The 20,342-nt window shown below is 42.6% G+C and overlaps 1 protein-coding gene across 1 annotated transcript in view; it reads left to right on the top strand.

Moving 5' to 3' along the window:
• Positions 1-20,342, top strand: part of MAP2 (microtubule associated protein 2) — a 222,199-nt gene that overhangs the window by 192,898 nt on the left and 8,959 nt on the right. Inside the window, 3 exon segments of the mRNA XM_036386476.2 lie at positions 3,370-3,431; positions 8,906-9,059; positions 11,197-11,540. Coding sequence (XP_036242369.1) covers positions 3,370-3,431; positions 8,906-9,059; positions 11,197-11,540 — 560 coding nt within the window.

The following is a 20,342-nucleotide window of genomic DNA, read 5'->3' as shown; positions in this document are numbered from 1 at the left end:
TCCTATGAGTTCCACGTGGAAGGATGAACATATTGACTTTCATTGTGATATTAAAAAAAAAAAATTGCTAAAAGAGGCCAGGTTTTCTGTCGTGTAACATAGCCACATGCTGTAAGTGTGGTTGTTTGGAACTAGGGTTAATGAGAGAAGAACCAGGCACAGCAATGCAGAAATGCAGAGGCATCTTCTCACAGCTTAGGAATTAACAGGAACATTCATTACCACCTTATGGTTAAGCAGAGCAATACTAGAAGTGTCCCTTGGCAGTCATTCCCCTGCAGTTTTGCACCTCTTGTTGTGAATGCAGACCAGCCCCAGCAGGGAGGTCTGAGCAGTGAAAATGCAGTAAGAGGATGGTGTAGAGCAGGTTTGGTCTCATGCCTCTGCTGTCTGAAGTGTGGATTGTATCCTGGCTGTGTTCCATTGGGAGACCAGAACGATCCCATCCCCTTGCTCGTGTGACAGAATCTCACCCTTTTACTTCCCCCTCTCAGGAGAAATGGAACCAGCAAAGGAAAGGCTGGTTCAGTCCCCTTTGTGTTGCACTGATGGCTCCCCCTCAGTTTGCAGTCTCTGGGCTGTCCTAACTTGCACTCTGAACCAGAACTACCCAACAGGGAGGAATTTTAAAACAGAATTAAAACATTTCCTCTTGCTATCTCTTGCTGCTTGCTGAAGCACAGCTTGATAGCTCAGGAGTTACAACCCATAATTCTCATGTTCTTTCAAAAGCCCCAGGGGATTCAATAAGCTGTGGACATGGGAGGGGGAAAGGCACTGGCTTTGTAGTGTTCTCAACCTCATCTACACTTGTACAGCTGTGTGGTCAGAGCTGTCATGCCCTCAGCTACCAGGGCATGACAGCTCTGACCACAGGCTACTCACTCTACCCCTACCTGCTCTGACCCTTAGGAGCCCAAAAAGAACTGAGTCATACCAGTGGACTTGGATAAAATCTGCCCTGTGCCTGAAACTTGTGCTGCCTTGGCAAACCTCAGAGGTTTTTCTCCCTCACTGCAATGCACAGTGAAGCAGATGTATTAGTCAAAGTGAGAAATATAATACAACAGCTACCTCCCTTACTTAAGTCCTCCCTTTTTTAAGTTCTGAGGTGGAGAGCAACCAAAATAATGGACCCAGACTCATCATAAAACTTTGAGAAATGTGTCTTGAACTTTGAGCTTTAAAGCAGAGGAGCTGAAACCATGCCAGAAAGTGACCAAAAATATTTCTTAGAATGCTTCAGCACACTCACTGTTGCTGGAAAAATTACAGTATGCCTTATTTTCTTCTACCTCCCATTTTTATACTTCCTTATGGGACTTGGGGGGAGACCATGAGAAAGACTGCAATGCTGTGTCATATTCTGCGACATGTGTTATCTTACATATCCCTGAGCCTGATTGTGTCATGCAGGTCTCTCCAGGATCTGGAATCCTGAGGGACATTGTCTCTCTCCCATTTTCTTTTTATGTGAAATATAGCACCATTTCTTGAAGCCAGTTTTGACTGTCAGTGCATCCTGTTTGGAGTGGTCTTTTCAGCTTTAGTGATGCCTGGGTAATGAAGCCCCCCTAAAGTTCTTGGCAGTGTAGTCTACAGAGCTTTGAGTGTGTTGCAGTCAGTTAAAATCTCCACACTGCATTTACCATGACTTCAAAATGAAACATGTCCAGTCATAAGATACAAATATCTACCAAAATAAGTTCACGGTTTGCACAATGGCCTGGAAAAGTACATTTTTCCCTTAATGCCCCTCAATACCTAAAAAAAATTCCCACATCACTGGTAAGCACTGGGAAGTACCAGTAACTTAAACCACCATATCCATGAGGCAGGGACTGGTTTTTGAGAGACTTGTCCTTGCCATTTGAAAAAGAAATTGCAAGGCCAACCCTGATGAGAGAGTTGGGAAGTCTTTGCCTTGGCTGGTGTAGCTCCATGAGTGAAGCCCCCAGCCTGGCCTGGGTTTTGTTGGTGGCTGTGAGATGCTACTGCAGGTGTGTTATCAGAGCAGCGTTGTTGGAGGCAAGGCCAGGACAATGACCTGGCCATGCTATGTTTGTTTCTTGTTTTCAGTTCTGGGGTCACCCCCTAAGGTGAAAAATGTTTGTAGGACCTGTAGAAATCTTGTGTTCAGAGGGAGGAGTTGTGGCTGTTACCAGGCACAAGGGACACAGCTTTTTTACCAGCCCCAGTGGTGACTGGTTAGGGTTGAATGCCAAGGGAAGGAGGAAAGGAGCTGTTTGTGGTTATCTAGAAGAGATGGAAACCAGACCCAAACCAGCAGTAACAGCTGTGTTGAAGTGTGACACGGGAAGGCTCTGCTGTACTTGCCTCTCTTAAAAATTCAGAAGAACTGAAGTAGGCAGTTACATATTCTTTTCCTCCTCACAAGTTCTCTCTCCTACACCTTGGGCTAGAGTGGGTAGTGATTCAGGAAACCAGGGATAACCTCACCACACCTGGGAGCTGCATAAGAAATGGGAAAAATTAACCTGACCTTTACTGTATGAGGAATTAGTGTTGGTTTAAAGTTGGAAAACAGTTGGGTTTATAGCAGAAGGTTGTCATTTGTGATTGTTTCCTACTTCTGCTTTTACCAAGGGCATCCTGGCACAGATGCCAAGAGATTTCATGTTAGTTGTTAAGTGGCACATCACTTCCTAAGCAGCAGCCTTAGAGTGAAGCTAATAACCTGCTTTCCAAAAAGCTGTCCCATTCAGAAACCGGTGTGGATGGATTTGAACTCCAAGAGAAACATTTGATACCTCAAACCATGTATCAAATAAAGGAAATACTGGATTAACATTCTTGATGTCTCAGATAAACCTTCAGTTTCTAAATTCTTGAGAGCTTAGTTGACCATGACACACTGACCTTGTTGACACAACTAGGATGAAAATTCAACAGTGAATCTCTCTCTATCCATTATGAATGTTGGCTAATATTTTGAAAGTGGTGGTTATAGAGGCCTCTCTTAATATTTTAATTTGTGGATGATGTAAAGGAACTTGATTTTTAGAGAACAGTCCTGAAAATCAGGATGCTAAGTTTTCTGAGGATTGAACAGAAACTTATATTTGTCAGCTATTTCTGGAACTTTTTTCTTTTTGTTTATAGACTTTTAGGAACATGAATACAAAATTTCATTTTGTTCAAAACACATAGAATACCATTTTACCTCAAGTAAGATGAACGCAGAAAAATTTCAAGGCAAGTAAATGTCTGCATACAGTTCAGGGTATTTCACAAAGTACTCACTTTGCACAGTAGTTTCAAGGCATTTAATTGGTCTAACAAGTGTACTGAATGGAAATGCTTATTATTACTGTCTTTAACTATCAAGTCTTTCTTTGGCTTTCTCAGCAGCAGGTGGTGAAACAAACCAGGCTCCTGCTGTATTTAAACAAGCAAAGGAAAAACTCTCAGTGAGTAAAATAATCTTATTGTTCATTTTTATAATCTCCTTTTGCCCTTCTTTCATATCTTTTTGTCTTAATTCAGTAAGTAATTGTGTGTTCCATTTAAAATTTGTTCACCATATTCATTATTCATTTAAAAGGATAATTAAAACCACCTTTCCTGAATAACCTTATAAGTTTAGTCTCAAGTGGTAGATGGTGACAGTTTGCAGACCCACAGAGGGCACACAGACTCCAAACTGCAGGACTTGAAGTCTAGGCAGCATTTTGAGCCAGGCCATTCTGTAGGATAAGCTGCATGTCCTGGCCCTTCTTGCAGCACCCAACTTGCCTTGGCACCTTGCTGGACTGTTGGGTTTTCCAAAACCACAGAAGGCAGAAGCCCCCGCCCGGGACTGGTGTGCCATTCCACAGCCCAGTGTTCTGCAGGGGCCATGCCTGTGTAGGAGATACTGGCCAGTAGAATTCACATTTACTGCTTTCACTATGGCCACTGTCTGTGCTATAATCTGTCAGATTACAACCATGCCTTGCCTTGCCTTGCCTTCAGCTGCTCTACAGCTTTTCCTGCCTCCTGTGTCTGGCTCTCTTAAGCAAAGACTCCCTTGCTCCTTGCTGACCCTGCACTGTTTCTGTCCCATCCCTCCAAAATCCCCAGGAAGCCAATCTCTATTCACTCTCCCCATGCAATTATTTTAGCCATGACAGTGACACGTGCCAATTCACTGCAGCGCAACACTTTGTCATTGTTATCACAGAATCATAGAAAGTGTTGAGATGCAAGGGACCCATCAGGATCATCAAGTCCAACTCCTGACCCTGAGCAGGACCACCCCCCAGCATTACCAATTGACAATTTCTTTAAATTTTTCTAAATTTCCTAATATATTTCCCCAGTATATTCCATGGGTGATTTCTTTCATTTGTTGAACAAGACTCTCAGTTCTTTGGGGAGCAAAAAGCTGTGTCACATGAAGTGCTACACACTGTTTATGAATTGTAAGAAGCTGGTAGTGCTGAGAGCACTTTTGGAGGCTTTGGAGGAACCATGGTTTTTCAGGTCTGACCCATTCCAGCTCAGAACTGGGAAACTATTAGAGCTTCTTTACAAGTGACTAAGATCTGGGCAGGTTTGTGGGCTGAGTCTGAGCATGTTTTATTACTGTCTTTTCTTGACAGACCATCAACACTTGCACAAGAGAAGCCAATACTTGCCCATTTTCAGTGTTTATGAAGTGCTCTAGTACAAGCACTACAAAATCATTCTGTGAAATTGTCTTTCTGTACATCTTTCCTATTCCTGCCCCTTATGTTACAGCACACATCAGAAAGCTGTCCCCTGCTTACTTTCTCTCTCTGTTGCCTTGCCTCTCTGGTTGCCACACCTCTTGGATATTTTCTATTCTGTGCTTTGCCTTTGCCTCTGCTTTTAGAAAGATCTCTCTCTATTTTTGTCATTTTGTTTCTTTGTGGTTTTCAGCTTTTATGTCCTTCAAGTGCAGCCTTTTCCTCTCCGCTGGTAATGTTAGATCATCCAGCCTGGTCAGTTTTGTTATTCACGTTCAGACTGCAGTTTACACAGGGCAAGTTCAGGAAAAGCTAAACAGTTCCATCTGCTGGAAGCAGCTGTGTACCTGCAGTTCACAGAGAAGTGATGAAAACCTGTGCCATGTGTTAGGAGCACCTTGAAATAAAATGAGGGTTGTGCATCCCCACTTCAGCAGTCCCTGAGAGTCACATAGATCTTTGTCCTCTGGGCACCTGACCCTTCCAGCAGCATAAATTAAAACAGAGGTCAGAGGTGAAGTATTGCTAACAGAGACTGAGTTTTCCTGCAGGGATTGAGACACGGTTTCTTTGCTTGCTCAACCACCTCTGGGCAGATTCTGCTGCTATTCCTGATGCTAAAAAGTGCCTTGTTACCTAAGTAACATGGAGGGACTCTAGACTGTGATAACCAGAGCTGTGCAGTAGCTCAAAGCCATGCCTTTTCCCCATCTGTTCTATTGACAGATCTCAGTGCTGTCCATCTTTAGCATCCACACTAGATACATGTATTCACAGAGGACACTGAGCCGTATGAGTGAAAAGTCTTTGCACTGTGACTAGAACCTTAATCTACAAGAGTTTTTCAGTCTCATTGTAGGGGTAGTTCCTTGCATGCAAGTTGAAAATGGTGAAAACCACAGAATGAAGATTTGAGCCTCAAGCTATGTGTGCTTAGTTCTATCTCTAGTTCAGAAAGCCAGGTGAAAGGTGCTTGCAGAATGTCTGCTTCTTGGGGCACCCAACATAAATATTCCACAGAGTTTCAGCATCAGTAAATACCTTCATGGATTTCTAAACATGATCCAAAGTTTCACAAATGGATGAGACGCATAAACTGAACTATGACAAAACAGTCAAAGTCTGGAAAAGCCTTTGATTTGGCAGAAACCTCATATTCTGTAGTTTCTTTGTAAAATAATTATTCACTGGTTTCCCTCTGTTTGTTCTCAGACAGTAAAATAAGTATTGATAAAGAAAGAGGCATAAATATGCTGCAGAACTCATTATGGGACTATGTTCTTGCTAGTAAAGCACTTCCATCCTAATTTCTTGTCTTGCTACTTGGTCTGGAAGATGACATCCAATGGAACTCCTCTCAGCTGTACTGTGGGACTGGAATTGCTTGATACACAGTTCTGCAGCTCTTAATCCCATGGGTGATGTCACAGATGACATTCAGCACACCAGCCTCACTTTTCCATAGGCTGAGCATATAGCCTAAGCCAGAGGCCAACATATGTAAAAGGACCCTTAAGTTGGACAGAGGCCTGTCAGAGCTGGACAGCCCATTCTTATTTTCTAACAAGACAACTTTAAAGCAGCTCCTCGTGTACCTTTTCTGAACATTGGAAAAGTCTAGGGATTGATTGAGATCAAATGCCAAGTTCAGTGCTAAAGTTCAGTGCAAATCCCAGGAGGACAGGCCCATTGGGATTGCTCCTGTGAGGAATTTCATTCTAGTATGACTACAGAGAGGATAAGGACTACCTTTGCAACTGCTCTTTGTAATATCAGTTACACCTACAGGAAAAAAAAAAAAAGGTGTTTCTTAAGCAAGTAGCCCTATTCTGTTTCAAGGAGATTGCTTTTTGTAAAGCAGTAAGATGCTTCTAAGTATTAACAAAGATTTTCTGTCTGTCCTGTTGATGTTTAATTGTTCTTTCAATGGGATGTTGTCATTATTTGGTATCAAACAAGTATTTGTTCACAATAACATACCATGTAAGCCTTCCAGCCATATATGCTTTTCTCATCCCAGGACTCCATACTGCCAATATAAATTCATGAATTTCTATGTAGTGACACCAACTGCACAGAGCAATATCTGGGGTGTGTTAGAGATTTTATCTGTACACAGTAGCAAAAGAAGGAATGACTGTTGTTCCTGCTGTTGTGGGAATACTGGTGTAACATTGCTTCTAAGATTCCCACTGGTTTATTCTTGATTTTAGCCTGGAGGGATATACTTTGACTTTAAAGGGCTTGGGTCCCTTGGTGCTCCTGTAGCTTTGCACTTGTTTCTAATGCAGCAGTTGTACCAGTTAAATGCCACACCTGGAACCAGGTTTTTTCCTAATAACACAAGACCCAAATATTATCTGCAGAAAAAGGCAGATTCCTAGAATTGGTAACTCTGTCCAGACCAAGGTGGTTTCAGTCAAACAACACAAAACTGAAACTTCCATGATTGTCAGATCTGCTAGACCATTACCAGACACAGGAAAAGTATTAGTCATAGCTTGGCTTTTTTTTTTTTTTTTTTTTTGGTCCATGTTGCATGTGTTTTCATTTTGTCCAGCTTCATGTTGTGTTTTGTTTGTTTTCTCATGACTAGACTGCCTCTTTGTCAAAGATTCCTGCCTCAAAGTCTAGAGCAAAGTCATTGCTTCCTCCAAGACCCAGCTCAGCTTGCTCATTAACCACTAAAAGGGCCACATGTCTGGATACAGACAGTTTTATTGTTCGGCCCTCCTCTGCAGGCCCAAGAGACTCAAAATCAGATGCTAAGGTAAGGTAGCAGAGTTGGTGGAGAGAGTCAGAGATGCACAGGTGAACTCCATGAAACACATTATCTACCCACTGAATTTGAGTAATTCTCTGTGAAGCTCCTGTGGGATTACTTAGATCCAGTGGCAGGAAAACTGATTAGCAGGCTACAAGATGTATAAAAATGGAGATACTCCACAGAAAATGTAAGTGAAGTTACAACTGGAAAGACATGTCTTCTTTCTGTTGATCATATGGATGCTACTTCATTAACTGCCAGAAGTTACACCCATTTGCAAGTGGGTAGGTGGTAAAGAGCAGCAGGACCAATTTGCCCACCAAGTTTAAAAAACTGTAATTTTTGACCTGTTAATATTCTTCAAAATCAAGTTCAGCCTCCAGCATAAGAGGGTGCAGTTCTAATTACCAGCAGCAGGGGATAGAATAGGGCAGAATCCAAATGTCAAGGACCAAATTTAGTCAATGCATAGGGACTTTGTGAAGAAGTTGCAGTATAAATTTAAAAAGATGATTGGCAATCCATTCCAGCTTCTCCATGTTTACATTTAACTTGTATTTCAAATCTACATTATGGTGACTTAACTATCCCCGTTTAAAGTTTGGTTTTGCATTGACTTACATTTTTTGTTTAATGCCATACTTGGTGTGTCTTTTACTGTTTGGGACCATCATCATTTTGTCTTTAGGAAGAATGTCTGCTTATGCTGGTCTGTTTTTGACTGCACATCAAGAGCTCATAAAGCTCAAAGCTCAAAAATATTCTAACATAAGCTCAAAAATATTCTAACATTCATGTCCATTGCCCTAATGGTAAAGAGGAGTTTACTCTGGTAAAGAGAAAGTATGCACTGATTTCAAAAAGTAAACATTTTGTTATGGAAGGAATTAAAACAACAGGATTTATAATCCCACACTCAGGGGAAAAAAAAAAGAAAAAACCAACAAAACCTGAAGCTAAGAATTTATCTCCATAAGAAATTTATAAGTTAGTATTTGCCTATGCAAAAATCACACAACACCTACCAATCTAGTGTCTGGACACCAGTAGTGCAGTTACTCTGCAGGTAAATTCACATAGGAATTCCACACTTGAGCTCTAGAGAGTTCTTTTACTTTCACTTTGCACTTAAAAGCCCCACTTTTTTTCCTTAGTAAGAGCCAACTGTGGAATCCATCCATATTTGGATCCAAGAATATCCCTACATGTCTCAGGATAGTCATCAGACGCCGTTTGGATGTAGTAAAGAAGCACCATGGAGCTAAAGCAGAGCATGGAGGGTGACTGATCCCTGCAGGTTCCTGTGTCAGGAGCAAACTGGGCGCACAGGATTAGGTTTCCCCCTCTGTGTGTAGATACAGGAAATCATAGCCTAAAGAGTGAGTTTTGCAAACTAAACCTTCCTTTGTTGTTGTGCTGCTGTTAGGATGGAGTAAGCAAGAGCCCTGAGAAGCGTTCATCTCTGCCGAGGCCTTCCTCCATCCTTCCTCCTCGGCGAGGTGTTTCAGGAGACAGAGACAGAGAGGAGAACTCGCTGTCCCTCACCTCTTCTCTCTCCTCCTCAGTACGACGGACTACCCGTGAGTTGTCTCTTTATTTTGCATATTAACCTTCTCCTGCTTCTGTGGTTGTCTCCATCCTCAGTAGATTTGTCACATTGCACAGCCTTTGACGCAGAGGAGTGGGTCTGGGGTGTGGTGTAGAACTGATTTTGTTCACATGCCAAGTGCCTGAAAGCAGGGGCAGGATGCACCTGCAGTGCCCAGAGCGAGGTCTGCTGCCCAGACTAATTGCTGAGATTAGAAAATGCCTTTGCAGAGAGCTCAGAGCTGGGTGAGGTACTTAACACAGAGCATTTACAAATAGCAGCAAGAAATAATGAGTCAAAGCTGAAGCAGACAACCTGAAATATTCTGATGGGTCTTGGAAAAGTGAACCTGATAGTTACAGTCATTTATTTGCTGCTTCCCAGTAATTATCTCCCTATGCTCTACTCCTAGGGTAAAATTTCTGCTGAGAATTGAGATGTTAAGTAGCAGAGTGACTCACTGGGGGCAGTGAACCAGCTAGGTTTCTTTTATGAGAAACTTTTTTTCCAAAGTTATCAAATCACAAGCCAAAATAAATTACAGGACAAAGACAATTTACTAAATAACCCCAGAACTTTTAGCCAGGCCTTAGAACCTACATGTGGCTTCCTGCTTTCCAATAGGAGTTCCTCTGTCTTCTCTCTTTAGAAACCAATCTCAGCCCTTTTTAAGACAGCTTAAGAGAAGTAGATTATTAAATTCTGCAAAAAAAGTCCTTTGAAATTCATAAGTGATGCTCCAAAGGTGAAACAGAGACCCTTTGAAAGCAGAGTGACCTCCAGCTGCCAGAACAGCCAGCCCATTCTCCTGATTTAGGAGTAAGAAGCTATTAAGCATTTGGCGGGTGGTGAAGGGCTGAGGAATGAAAAGTAAATACACCAGACCTGCAAGGAGGTGGGGGGAAAAAAAAATCACTTTCTGTCTCAGATGGTATAGTGAGAAGCTTTAGGGTTGGTTTGGAAAGAAAGAAACCTGTTCAGGGAAATGGGAGGTGAGTGGAGTACTGTTCAGTCTGCCTAATGAGTCATGTAGAGTAAGGAGTGTCTCCGGAGCCCCAGGGACAGGAGTGCATTGGGTTTGGGCCACCATCATTGCACAAACAGAATGATAACACTTAAAATAAAAATGTGTTTAGTCCCACTGGATGGTTTTGAGGGGCCCATTGGATTTATAATTTCTGAATATTTGAAGCGTGAAAGCATACATGCAGCCATTTGGCATTGGGGTTCCCAGGTTTTGAGAGTTACCTTGATCTTTCTCTCCATAAGTATTCTCAGCAAAATTTTACTTTGGAGATATCTCAGCTTCTGTTTATTTATGTTTGAGAGTTAGAAGCAGAGCTGGCTGCAGAAAGGACAGCTAGACTGATCCTTGTGCCCAGTGAAAAGGACTGGCAATGCCATAAACACTGAATGGAGCTGCTACAAAATGATAGTGTTGGGGTTTTTTTTACTTGCATGCAAATATAAGTAGAATGTGACTTTTTATCAAGGTTGTCTCTGGTAATGGTTTTCTTTCACAGCACTGATGAAAAATAGCAATTGAATGTAAGGACATCTACCCATCCACACAACAGAGCTATAGCTTGTGCATCCGTTGAATGCCCACCTGGGGTTCATCTGCACTTTTCCAGCAGTGGTATGAGAAACAGCTCCAGCCAGGCACTCACAGCTTTTTATTTCAGGAATATCAGCAGAATTTTTACTGCTTTCTAGTTTCTTGCCCAGATCCACTGAAATTGGTTAGATCAAGTCTCAGAGGTTGGGTTCCAAGGATGCTTCTCGTCCTTTGCCCAAAATGGAAATAAATGTGATGATGTGCCTTGTTTAGGCAGCTTTGCAGGAAGCAGAGGTATTGTGGGAAGCACTTCTGTGGTACAGAATGGAGAGCTCAGTCACTCTGGGGGCATTAGCTCAACCTCTCATGGCCGGGTAGTTCCTGGCAGGTTGATTAGCCAAGTAAGACACAGAGAGACCCATTCCAGCTGCTGTTCCAGCAGCAGCACTGCCGCCTGAAGAGCTGTGTCTTGCTTGGCACACAGGGATGCACTCTTGGGAGTACAAAGGGAAGAAGAGCTGTACTTCTGTGCCTCTAAAGCTGTTTGTTTTTTTCTTTTTCTTGCATGTAGGATCAGAGCCAATTCGTAGCAGAACGGGAAAAAGTGGAACTTCTACCCCCACTACTCCTGGCTCCACTGCCATCACTCCAGGGACACCACCAAGCTATGCCTCCCGTACCCCAGGCACGCCAGGGACACCCAGTTACTCCAGAACTCCCCACACTCCTGGGACCCCCAAATCTGCAATACTGGTACCTACTGAGAAAAAAGTTGCCATAATTCGCACTCCTCCTAAATCTCCAGCAACTCCAAAGCAGCTACGAGTTATTAACCAGCCTCTACCTGACCTCAAGAATGTCAGGTCCAAAATTGGGTCAACAGATAATATCAAATACCAGCCTAAAGGAGGGCAGGTAAGGATTCCATTCTTTATGTTCACCCATATGTTATTTACTCTTTAGTGTGCACCTTTATGATAGGAGACGTTTTGAGTTGCCTTATAAAGCTATTTGTGTTCTCCAAATCCCTTGATTGTTTAAGTGATGTTAAATGGCAAAGAAGATGACAATCTTCAAAACTTAACTGTGCCTGCTGTAGGTCTTCCAGAGAAAAAGAAGAGGCTCATATTATAAACAGTAGGTGTGGATCCTGTTTTCATGGTAAATTAGCACATCCAATACTTTCCAGGATTTGCACAGTAGCCAGTTACTCCTAAAGTCAAGGAGATAATGCCTCAGCAAAGGTACTTCTGCCTTTATTTTGACAGGTGGGATTATTTTGCACTCCATTTGCCATACCATGTAGCAGATGGGGGTGTGCAGGGGCTCCAGCAACACAAATTCAGACTGTGCTCCTGGATTGGCATTCCTCTTACAGGCCCAGCTGTTGGACGTAGGGCCCAAAACCAGCACCATGGTACCCTGTCCTCCTCCTCTCTGTCACTCTCTCTGGATTGTAACAATTATACAAGAACCAGGAGGTCACAGCAAGTTGTGTTTCTTTGTAGACAGCATGCCTAGACAGCTGAATTTCCTTAGCAGCTCTAAAGAGCTGCTCAGAGTCCTTGCTGAGCAGTGAAGGATGGCACAGGATGGCATTTCACTGCTGTGGGCATTACAGGGGAAATCTGCACATCACTGAAGCAAAGCATTTTTTAGTTCTAGTGGTATGTAGCCACTGAGCTGTGGGTTAGGCAAAGAGAAGCTCACTAAATTTTTCCTTCATGTCTCCTTTATGCCATAGTTGCTCAGTCTACTCAAGAGGTTTTAGGATAATTCTTTTCCAGTTTCTACAGTTGAATTTTATAGGGTCTTTGAGAGCAGCACATGAAAGCTAATTTCATTTCCTTGTGTCTGCTCAGTTCTTTAATGTCTGGTAGTAATATTACACTGGCTGAAATGAGCTGTTATCTGCTATTTGCTTTTAGTGATGATACATGAAACAAACAGAAAGCTTCTTGTTAACCTGAACTGGAAGTGCTGATAGCAACAGGAAAAACAAGCAGAGAAAAACCCAGCATATATTTGGGCAAGTACATAAACATAGCATGCAAATCATTAAAGGAGTACAGATAGGCAGCCCAAAAGTGTCATCTCGAGACAGAGTATCCTTTTACCAGTGGTATATTTGAGCCTGGCACAAGGATTTATCTTAACTTTGAGCTGCTCTAGAGAAAGCTGCACTCTGAAACTGCCAGAGGCTGGGTTGCAAAACTGAAGAAGCTCTTGCGGATGTATGAATGCTAAATAAATCAAGAGGTGCAGTGCTTCAGCCTGGAATTTTATCAAAAGCTCATCAGACAGCAGACTGATTTTCCTTCAGCTCTGACTTGCCAGCTACAGAAACAAAGAAAAGGGGAGAAATCATTCCACCTGATGGGGGTTGTGTGAGTGTGAAGAGAATGCTTTTAGAGGAAGAAACAAGCTAACTTTTCACTGCATTAAGCTCCTACTAGGAATAGATGGCTTCAAACATTTTAGTGTTTTAATTGGTATTCTGCAGCGGGGAGAAATGAGGCCTTCTCTGCTCTGTGGTGCAGCCAGGAGGTGCTTGTCTGGTTTTCTCTTTATGGTACAGTATGGTGAAATGGATCATTGCTGGCAAAGCTCAGAGGACTTGCTCATGGGTATGTCTGCTGGGCTTCAGATGGATTTTCACACTGCATCAGCTGAGGAGGAAATGCTGTGCTTTCAAAAGTAACCCATTTGCATCTGTTATTTCTCAGACAGCCCAAGGGAAGCATGGGGAGCTGGGAGAGGGTGTTGGAAATCTATTTCAGATGCCAAGACTGACTTTTTTGTTCTATTTTTTTGGTTCAGATTTTTGGTTTTCCTTTTGAAATTCTGTCTATGGATGTGGTTGGTACCATATCAGAGTACAGAAGTGCACCAATTGAGTATTTTCATTCCTGGCAAGGCAGAGTATTTAGAATGCTTCATGGACCAGCAACCAAGGATAAAACTAACCTACATTTCTCTTAATTTTATCTTAAAATGTATACCTAAAATCTCAGCCACAGGCAAGAACTTCAGTGGATGTGAAGGAGCAGAGCTTCATCAAAGTGAATGGAGCTGCACAGACTAGAATTACATGCATAAGCTTTAAAATGCCACTAATTATAGTGACAGGCAGGCACCTTCTAAGAAGTAAGATGACACATAGAAAAAAGAAATATCTAAGCCATGCTAAAGAATGAAATGTTCCATGAAGGTTTTTAGGAAGATTAAGGAAGAACTTCACCATCTTCCCTAAACTGTAGAAAACAAAATGCAATAAGTAAAGAGTCAGAAAGTTTGAACAAATTGATGACACCACTATTTAGTAGATGCTTTCCAAAAACCACAGAAATGCTTGCAAGGAGAATAGGCTTGTTCATTAGGTGATAAAATAGACTGGCACTGGTAAGACATCTCAGAGGTGGGCAGATGAAGAGGCTTGAATGGATATCTTAGCTTCAAAATCAGTTTGGATTAATGATGAATTGATTTTTTTTTTTGCCTTGTCTTCTTTTATATATTCTCTGTGTTCTTTACACATAAATTTTGTCTTGGTTTGAAAAGACAGGTGTCTGCTAAGGAAGGCAGGAGCTTCTCTTGAAATGGAAAATGTAAACCCTCTCCCTCTGAATTATTATGATTTTGAAATTAAGGGGCTCTTGGGCAAAGATACAGGAGTAGGAATAACAGTTCTTTATACGGAAAAATAAAAATGCAGTAATAAAAAAAAAAAAAAAAACCACAAAAAAACACTACCAGAGTCAGAATAGGAGCTGACCCCCTGTGTGTCAGGGTAGTGGCACAGTCCCATTCCATGGTGGCTCAGCCCTCCTGCAGTGCCAGCTGTGGTTCTGCTGGAGCAGGGATCCTGCACAAGGGTGGAGTTTTCCCCTGAAGGTCCAGGGGTGCTGGAGATGGGCCTGGTGTCCCTCTGGGAATGCAGGGGAGAAGAAAGCTGCTCCTCTGGGAATGCAGGGGAGAAGAAAGCTGCTCCTCTGGGAATGCAGTGGACAAAGGCTGCTGTGGTGTTCCCAGGGTCAGATTGTATCCAGGTAGGAATGCTTGGCTCCTCCCCTGGGCAGAGCATCTCCCAGTGGGATGATGGAATTTGATCAGCCATGCAGGGACACTCAGTGGCCATGAACAGAAGAGATCTCCTGGAGGGAGGATGGGTTGTGGAAGAGATAAAGAAAACTGCCCCTCCTGGTTTTAACAGGTGGCCCAATTAACAGAAGATGGCTGCCCCACCTGTTTCCAACAGATGGCCACAGAATACACACCCCCAGCCACATTTTGCATTTCCAACCTAAGACAATTTGTAGCTCTGTATCCTATTATTGTATTTGTAGCTTATCTCCAGTACTTTTCCTGATTCTACCCAATAAACAAAAAGACAAAACACATTCCAAAGGTTCCAAGCTGGGGATCTGAGGCTCCTGTCCTATCTTGGTTCTTCCTGGGAACCAAGGTTGAGACCAGCTCTTCCAGACATATTTTTATAAACAGTTTAGTCCCTATCTAAAGGAGGGGGAATTTGAAAAAGAGTTGAAATGGGGGGATTACCTCACCAACCATGCTTCTAACTGGGGATTTTTGTCAGAGATGCTAATTGGTAAACCCTATAAGAAATGTATACACATTATGCTGTGTGTACAACTTAGGTGCACAATTCACCAGGTGGAAAACACCAAAGGATCCTTACAAAGGTAACCCATTTTTACTACCCCAACTGTGTCTGGCTGCTGATTTTAGGACCAGTGAAAAGGCATCAAGATGGCAGGAGAGATTCCCCCCAGCACACACCCCAGACCCCCATCATCATGATTTACAACCCTGTCTGCAGACATGTGGGCTTCTCACATGTTCCCTGCCTCAGTGACAGCTTGCTAGGGTGCAGTCAGTACAGACACAGACTGGTCTGGTTGGTGCACCAGACAAAGTTCTCAGTTAACTTCCCCTTGAGGTGGCATCTTGTAGTTCCTCCCCATTCTGCTGTTTCACATGTCTTTGCACCACATTATGAACACTCATGACTGCCCAAAATCTGCAAGTCTTTAAGTTATGTACTGTTGCTGCAATGACTGCTGAAGAGTGTCTAAAAAGATGGTGGAGAGCAAGGCTTCACATAAAGTGCAGTCTGAGCTGTTGCTGGATCCCACTCTCCTTCCAGCACATCATGTGCTTTTTCTCCAGTCCATTGTAACAACACAGGTGAATCAAAACCACTTAGGCCCACGTTAAGAGGATGTTCTTGCACAGGTCAGTGATGAACATAAATGAGCTTACAAGGGCCAAACTCGGTGCATTCCCCAGCCAGAGGCACCTGAGGCAGCTGTACAGGGAGGTGTGGATTGACAGGGAGCATGGCTGCTGTTACATGATGTAGCTGAGAGACTGGGAGACAGTTGTTTCCACACTGTTGGCTTCACTCATTGGAATAAGTTTGTGCATTTGTCAACTCAAAATTCAGAACTGTAGAATAAATTAATCTCTGTCAGTCTGCTCTTGCTTTCTTTGTACATTCCCAAGTCTGGGGATTTGCAAGACATTTGAAGGGATTTATTCTGCACTGAAAATTAGAAATGAATTCACCACTTGTTAATTGCATATCTACAAATGCGAAGAGAAATTAGGAGTTTCAGGTACACCTTCAAACCTCTGTCAGAGCTCAAACCTGTAATTTTTAAGTCTATGAAATTTAGAATTTTGGCTGAAAATTGCAGATTGGACAGAAATAACATCTTGCAGCTCCAGTGTTCAGACTGCACTTGTTTAAAGGAAGGCTTGCCTGAGTACAGTCTGTACAGTTAAGTCTTGAATTATTCTGGATAAAAAGCTAGATGTTCTTCCTGACTCATATTTTAGAAAAATTAAGCAATCACTGCCAGCCTCTAGCAAGTGTCAGAAGGGCTTTTTTGGGGAAAGGTGTTTGGTTGCTAGAACTGAGCAGAGAATTAGGACAGAGTAACATCACTGCAGTACCTAACCCATCTGTAAAATATGCACCCTGCCTGTGAGGCAAACTGTGAAGCACAATCAGGATGCTCCCAAGCAGTCTCATGGGCTCCAGCCACTAAGTTCTACCCACTGCAGCAGCCATATGTGTCTCTCAGTTTTTTGTAGGCAGTGAGCAGCAGTGCCCTGATTTCTGCCACTCAGATGCTCAGTCTAGGGCTGAAGGTGCCACTTTCTGGAGGATTCAGTATCTTTCCACCAACTACAGTTGGCAGCTTAAGCAACCAGTTCCATCTCTTAGCTGGCTAATGTTAGAAGAGTCAAATCCCAGCTGTGATGGTACCATGTGGTGTTGTTCTCTCATTAATAACTATGGGGAGAAGCTGTATTTTTTTTTTTCTTAGAGTAGGTTGAAATTACCAGGATGTAAATTCCTGTGAAAGTCTGAGTTATCCCAGCAGCAAGCTCAGCAAAGGAGCTGTTTCCAGCTGAGCTCTAAGTAGCCTAAATTTTGAGAAATAAAATGAGAAAGGTTGTTGTTTTGGGAATAATGGTCAGGGAATACATAATCTGGATCAAAGCTGTTTCATCATATAATAGTGTTCCATTTTGCATGGAAAGGTTAGAAAAAAATTGTTTTGCTAGACAGGAAAGGCAGGAAAGAAAAGAATAGAAGATTTTGTATTGGAAATTTGGATTTCAACAATAAAATGCTAAGGGGCATATCTGCTGACTGTTGGGAAAGCCAGCTTACATGAAGAGATGACTGCAAGATATTTTTGAATTGAACTGAACAACCTAATTGTCTCCATTATGCTGGAGTAAAGAAATTCCAGAGGTAGTGGTTCAAAACTCAGCTCTTCTCAAAGACACAGAAACTGATTTGGAAACTGACACCTGATGCTCAACACTTGATATTTGAAGCTAATAGTACTCTTTCCATGAGTAGGAACTGTTGTGTCAAAGGTTTAAGCATTGGATTCTGAATTTTAGCAAAATCTGTTGGTTTGGTTGTTGTTGGGATGTTGTTGCTGTTAAAGGGAGTACTAAACCAAGGATTTTGTGTTTTAGGTGAATTAATTGCACTCCCAGGATTTTTTTAATTTGGTGTGAATCTTCAATACTTTTTTACAATTCTTTTGATCAGCTCCCCAGCTTTAGTGAGGAGTGTGATTGCAGAACGTGCTACAGTTCATCTGACAGGGAGCTTGCACTTCCTTGAACTTTCTGTTAAATTCACTTTTGACTGTATTGACTGTAAACTCTTTGGCATGGAAAATGGTTGTTTAATTTTGTACTAGTACCATAATTATGCAGACCCTCTAAGTATTTGTGCACAGGCCTTTCCTCCCCTGATTGGTAGGGACATGCCTTGTTCAGCATGGCCATCTTGTTATTTACTTTAGTACAGTGATGTGAGGGTAGGTGTAAAGAAGCTTGTAAATCAGCCACTCTTGTCCCATGCAAGGATTCAGGACTTGGCTGATGACAATATTATCTGCTCAGTGTCTGCCTCTCAGTATGTTTTTAAAAGTCAGAAATGACTGTGCCTTGCTCACCCTTTACTAAGAGCAGGGTGAGAAAGGGACATTGTTTTGTCTATGTCCAGCACAGCCTTTTATTTTGAGTATCACTAGATTCTGGATTGGCAGCCTTGCTGGTGTGTGTATCCACTTATTCCAGGAGTGCAAAGGCTGAACATCATCACAAGCCCTGTCTGTAGGTGTGGAAAATCTGAGGCACAGTCTTTCTCTTCAAGGACTTTACTAGGCCAAATAAATACTCTCTGTCTCCCTTTCCTCTCCCTGTAGCCTCTGGCAGGAGCATGAAGACTGGTATCATCTGTCCTTGGCAGCAGATAAATTTGGAAGCACTTTGAACTCTCTCTTGATTCTAATCAGTTTTAACCTTAACCTTACTTCCTGTGCAAGATCAATTCTTGTCTCACTTATATACCTGTGTTAACCTGGAGATCAAACACTGAAAGATTGTCTAGTTCCTGGGATATAGCTTAGTCAAAGTGCTGTGGTAGATAGAAGGAAGCTTTCCTTTTTGATAAGCTATTCGGAGTCTGGAAGCTTTTCCCAGTGTCACAGCTCCACAGCATGTTCAAACAGCCAAGTAGAGCCAAGCTAGAGTATTTTTAAATGCTTTAGGCAGTATTTGTGGCAGACCCTTGGAAAAAATATTCAGAGCCTGTAATATCATCAGCATCACCTTTTTTGTTCTTCAAATATCCGTTTCAATGTGTACCAGTGTAGTATGCCATAGAAGGGAAGCTGTTTATGGACTCTGCCCAGATGTTGGTAAGTTAGGGGCTTTTACTCTTCTTGTGAAAAGCAGCTGAACTGAATTATTCTAGGCAGCAATGGAACATAATTCTTTCTCTTGCATGAGCAGCTTTTGGACATTGGTGTTGTCTTTAGCAGTGAACTAAACTGCTAAATACAACTGAACTAAATTCTCTGAGGCATTTCTCTGCCTTCCTCTCAATGTTTCTACAAATTTCTGCTCATCACGAACACAGTGGTGTAGTGCTGGCAGAGGAGGACCTGCAAACTGTTGTACAGGGAGTCTTTGAAATCCAACTCATATTCTACTTAACAGGAGGCATATATCTGCCTGGAAGATTAACAAGTATTGTGTCTCATAGCCTGTCTGCTTCTTCTTGTGCCAGCAAGCTTAACCCAAAACTATTCCCTGTGCTCCAGTGTAGATGTTTCCCTTAGACCACAACCCCCAGCTGCTCTGATTGTCAGTCAGGCCACTGAAGGAGTAGGAAGGGAGCCAATTAACTGGGCTGAGTGCAGAGCAATATAGGCCTCATCTAAATCAACTCTGAGAAAAATACCTTCTGCACTTGTTTTCCTTGCAGACTATGCATCATAAATGTTCCACATTGCCCAGAGCTCTGACAGGCAGCATTCCAGCTGCATGGGTGGGTGTTGGAGTGCACTCTCCCAGTCCTGCTGGGGACTCTCTGGAAGCAGTGGGAATCACTGGGGCCGTGCTGTGTGCATGCTGGCACACAGTCTGCCTTGGGCTTCAGTTCTGGACCACTGCTGAGGAGTCAGCAGAAGACAGAGTGAGGGGAAGGCCTGTCAGACATCTAGGGCTTCAGACAGAATCCAGTTTTCTCTTGGGCAATATGGTTTTATAGAATAAACATTGCATTGTCTGTAAGGCTTTAATTTTCCACTGTGGTTTAATTACACATAATTATGACAAGTGCTGAGGAACCTCTGCTTCGTCTTAATCCAAATACTGACTTCCAGGCCCTTTCCAGCATACCTGGGCAAACCAGTATCGCATCAGAAGAGAAGGTACCCACTTCAAACTGGCAGGTCAGAACAGGGGTTACAAGGTACTCTGTCCCAACATTATCTTGTTGGGATTTCTAGAGAGTGTGGATAGAAAGCAGTCCTGTTTCTGCCACAGACTTTCATTTTGCCACACACAAAATGTTCCCCCATTCCTGAATGAGAGCATGAGCGGGCTTGATCTTTCATTTAACTTTCAGCACAACTGAAGTGCATATATGTGCATCCCTACCACACCTCCACCCACACACAAGATGTACATACACATTTGGAACACAGAGAACCTTCCTGGTGAGTCATTGTGTTTGTGCTGCCTCTGTTGCAGGCAGCTGCATCATCTAATTCCTTTCATCAAGTGCCATCATGAAAGTTTGCCATTTTCTTGTAGCTGTGCTCCCTCACGTGGCAATTCCTTGCTCTGATAGTTAAAGATTTCCCTCCAGAT

This window comes from Molothrus ater, chromosome 7, assembly GCF_012460135.2.
Source record: "Molothrus ater isolate BHLD 08-10-18 breed brown headed cowbird chromosome 7, BPBGC_Mater_1.1, whole genome shotgun sequence".
Lineage (NCBI taxonomy): Eukaryota > Metazoa > Chordata > Aves > Passeriformes > Icteridae > Molothrus > Molothrus ater.
This window is presented reverse-complemented; position numbering and strand designations above follow the sequence as displayed.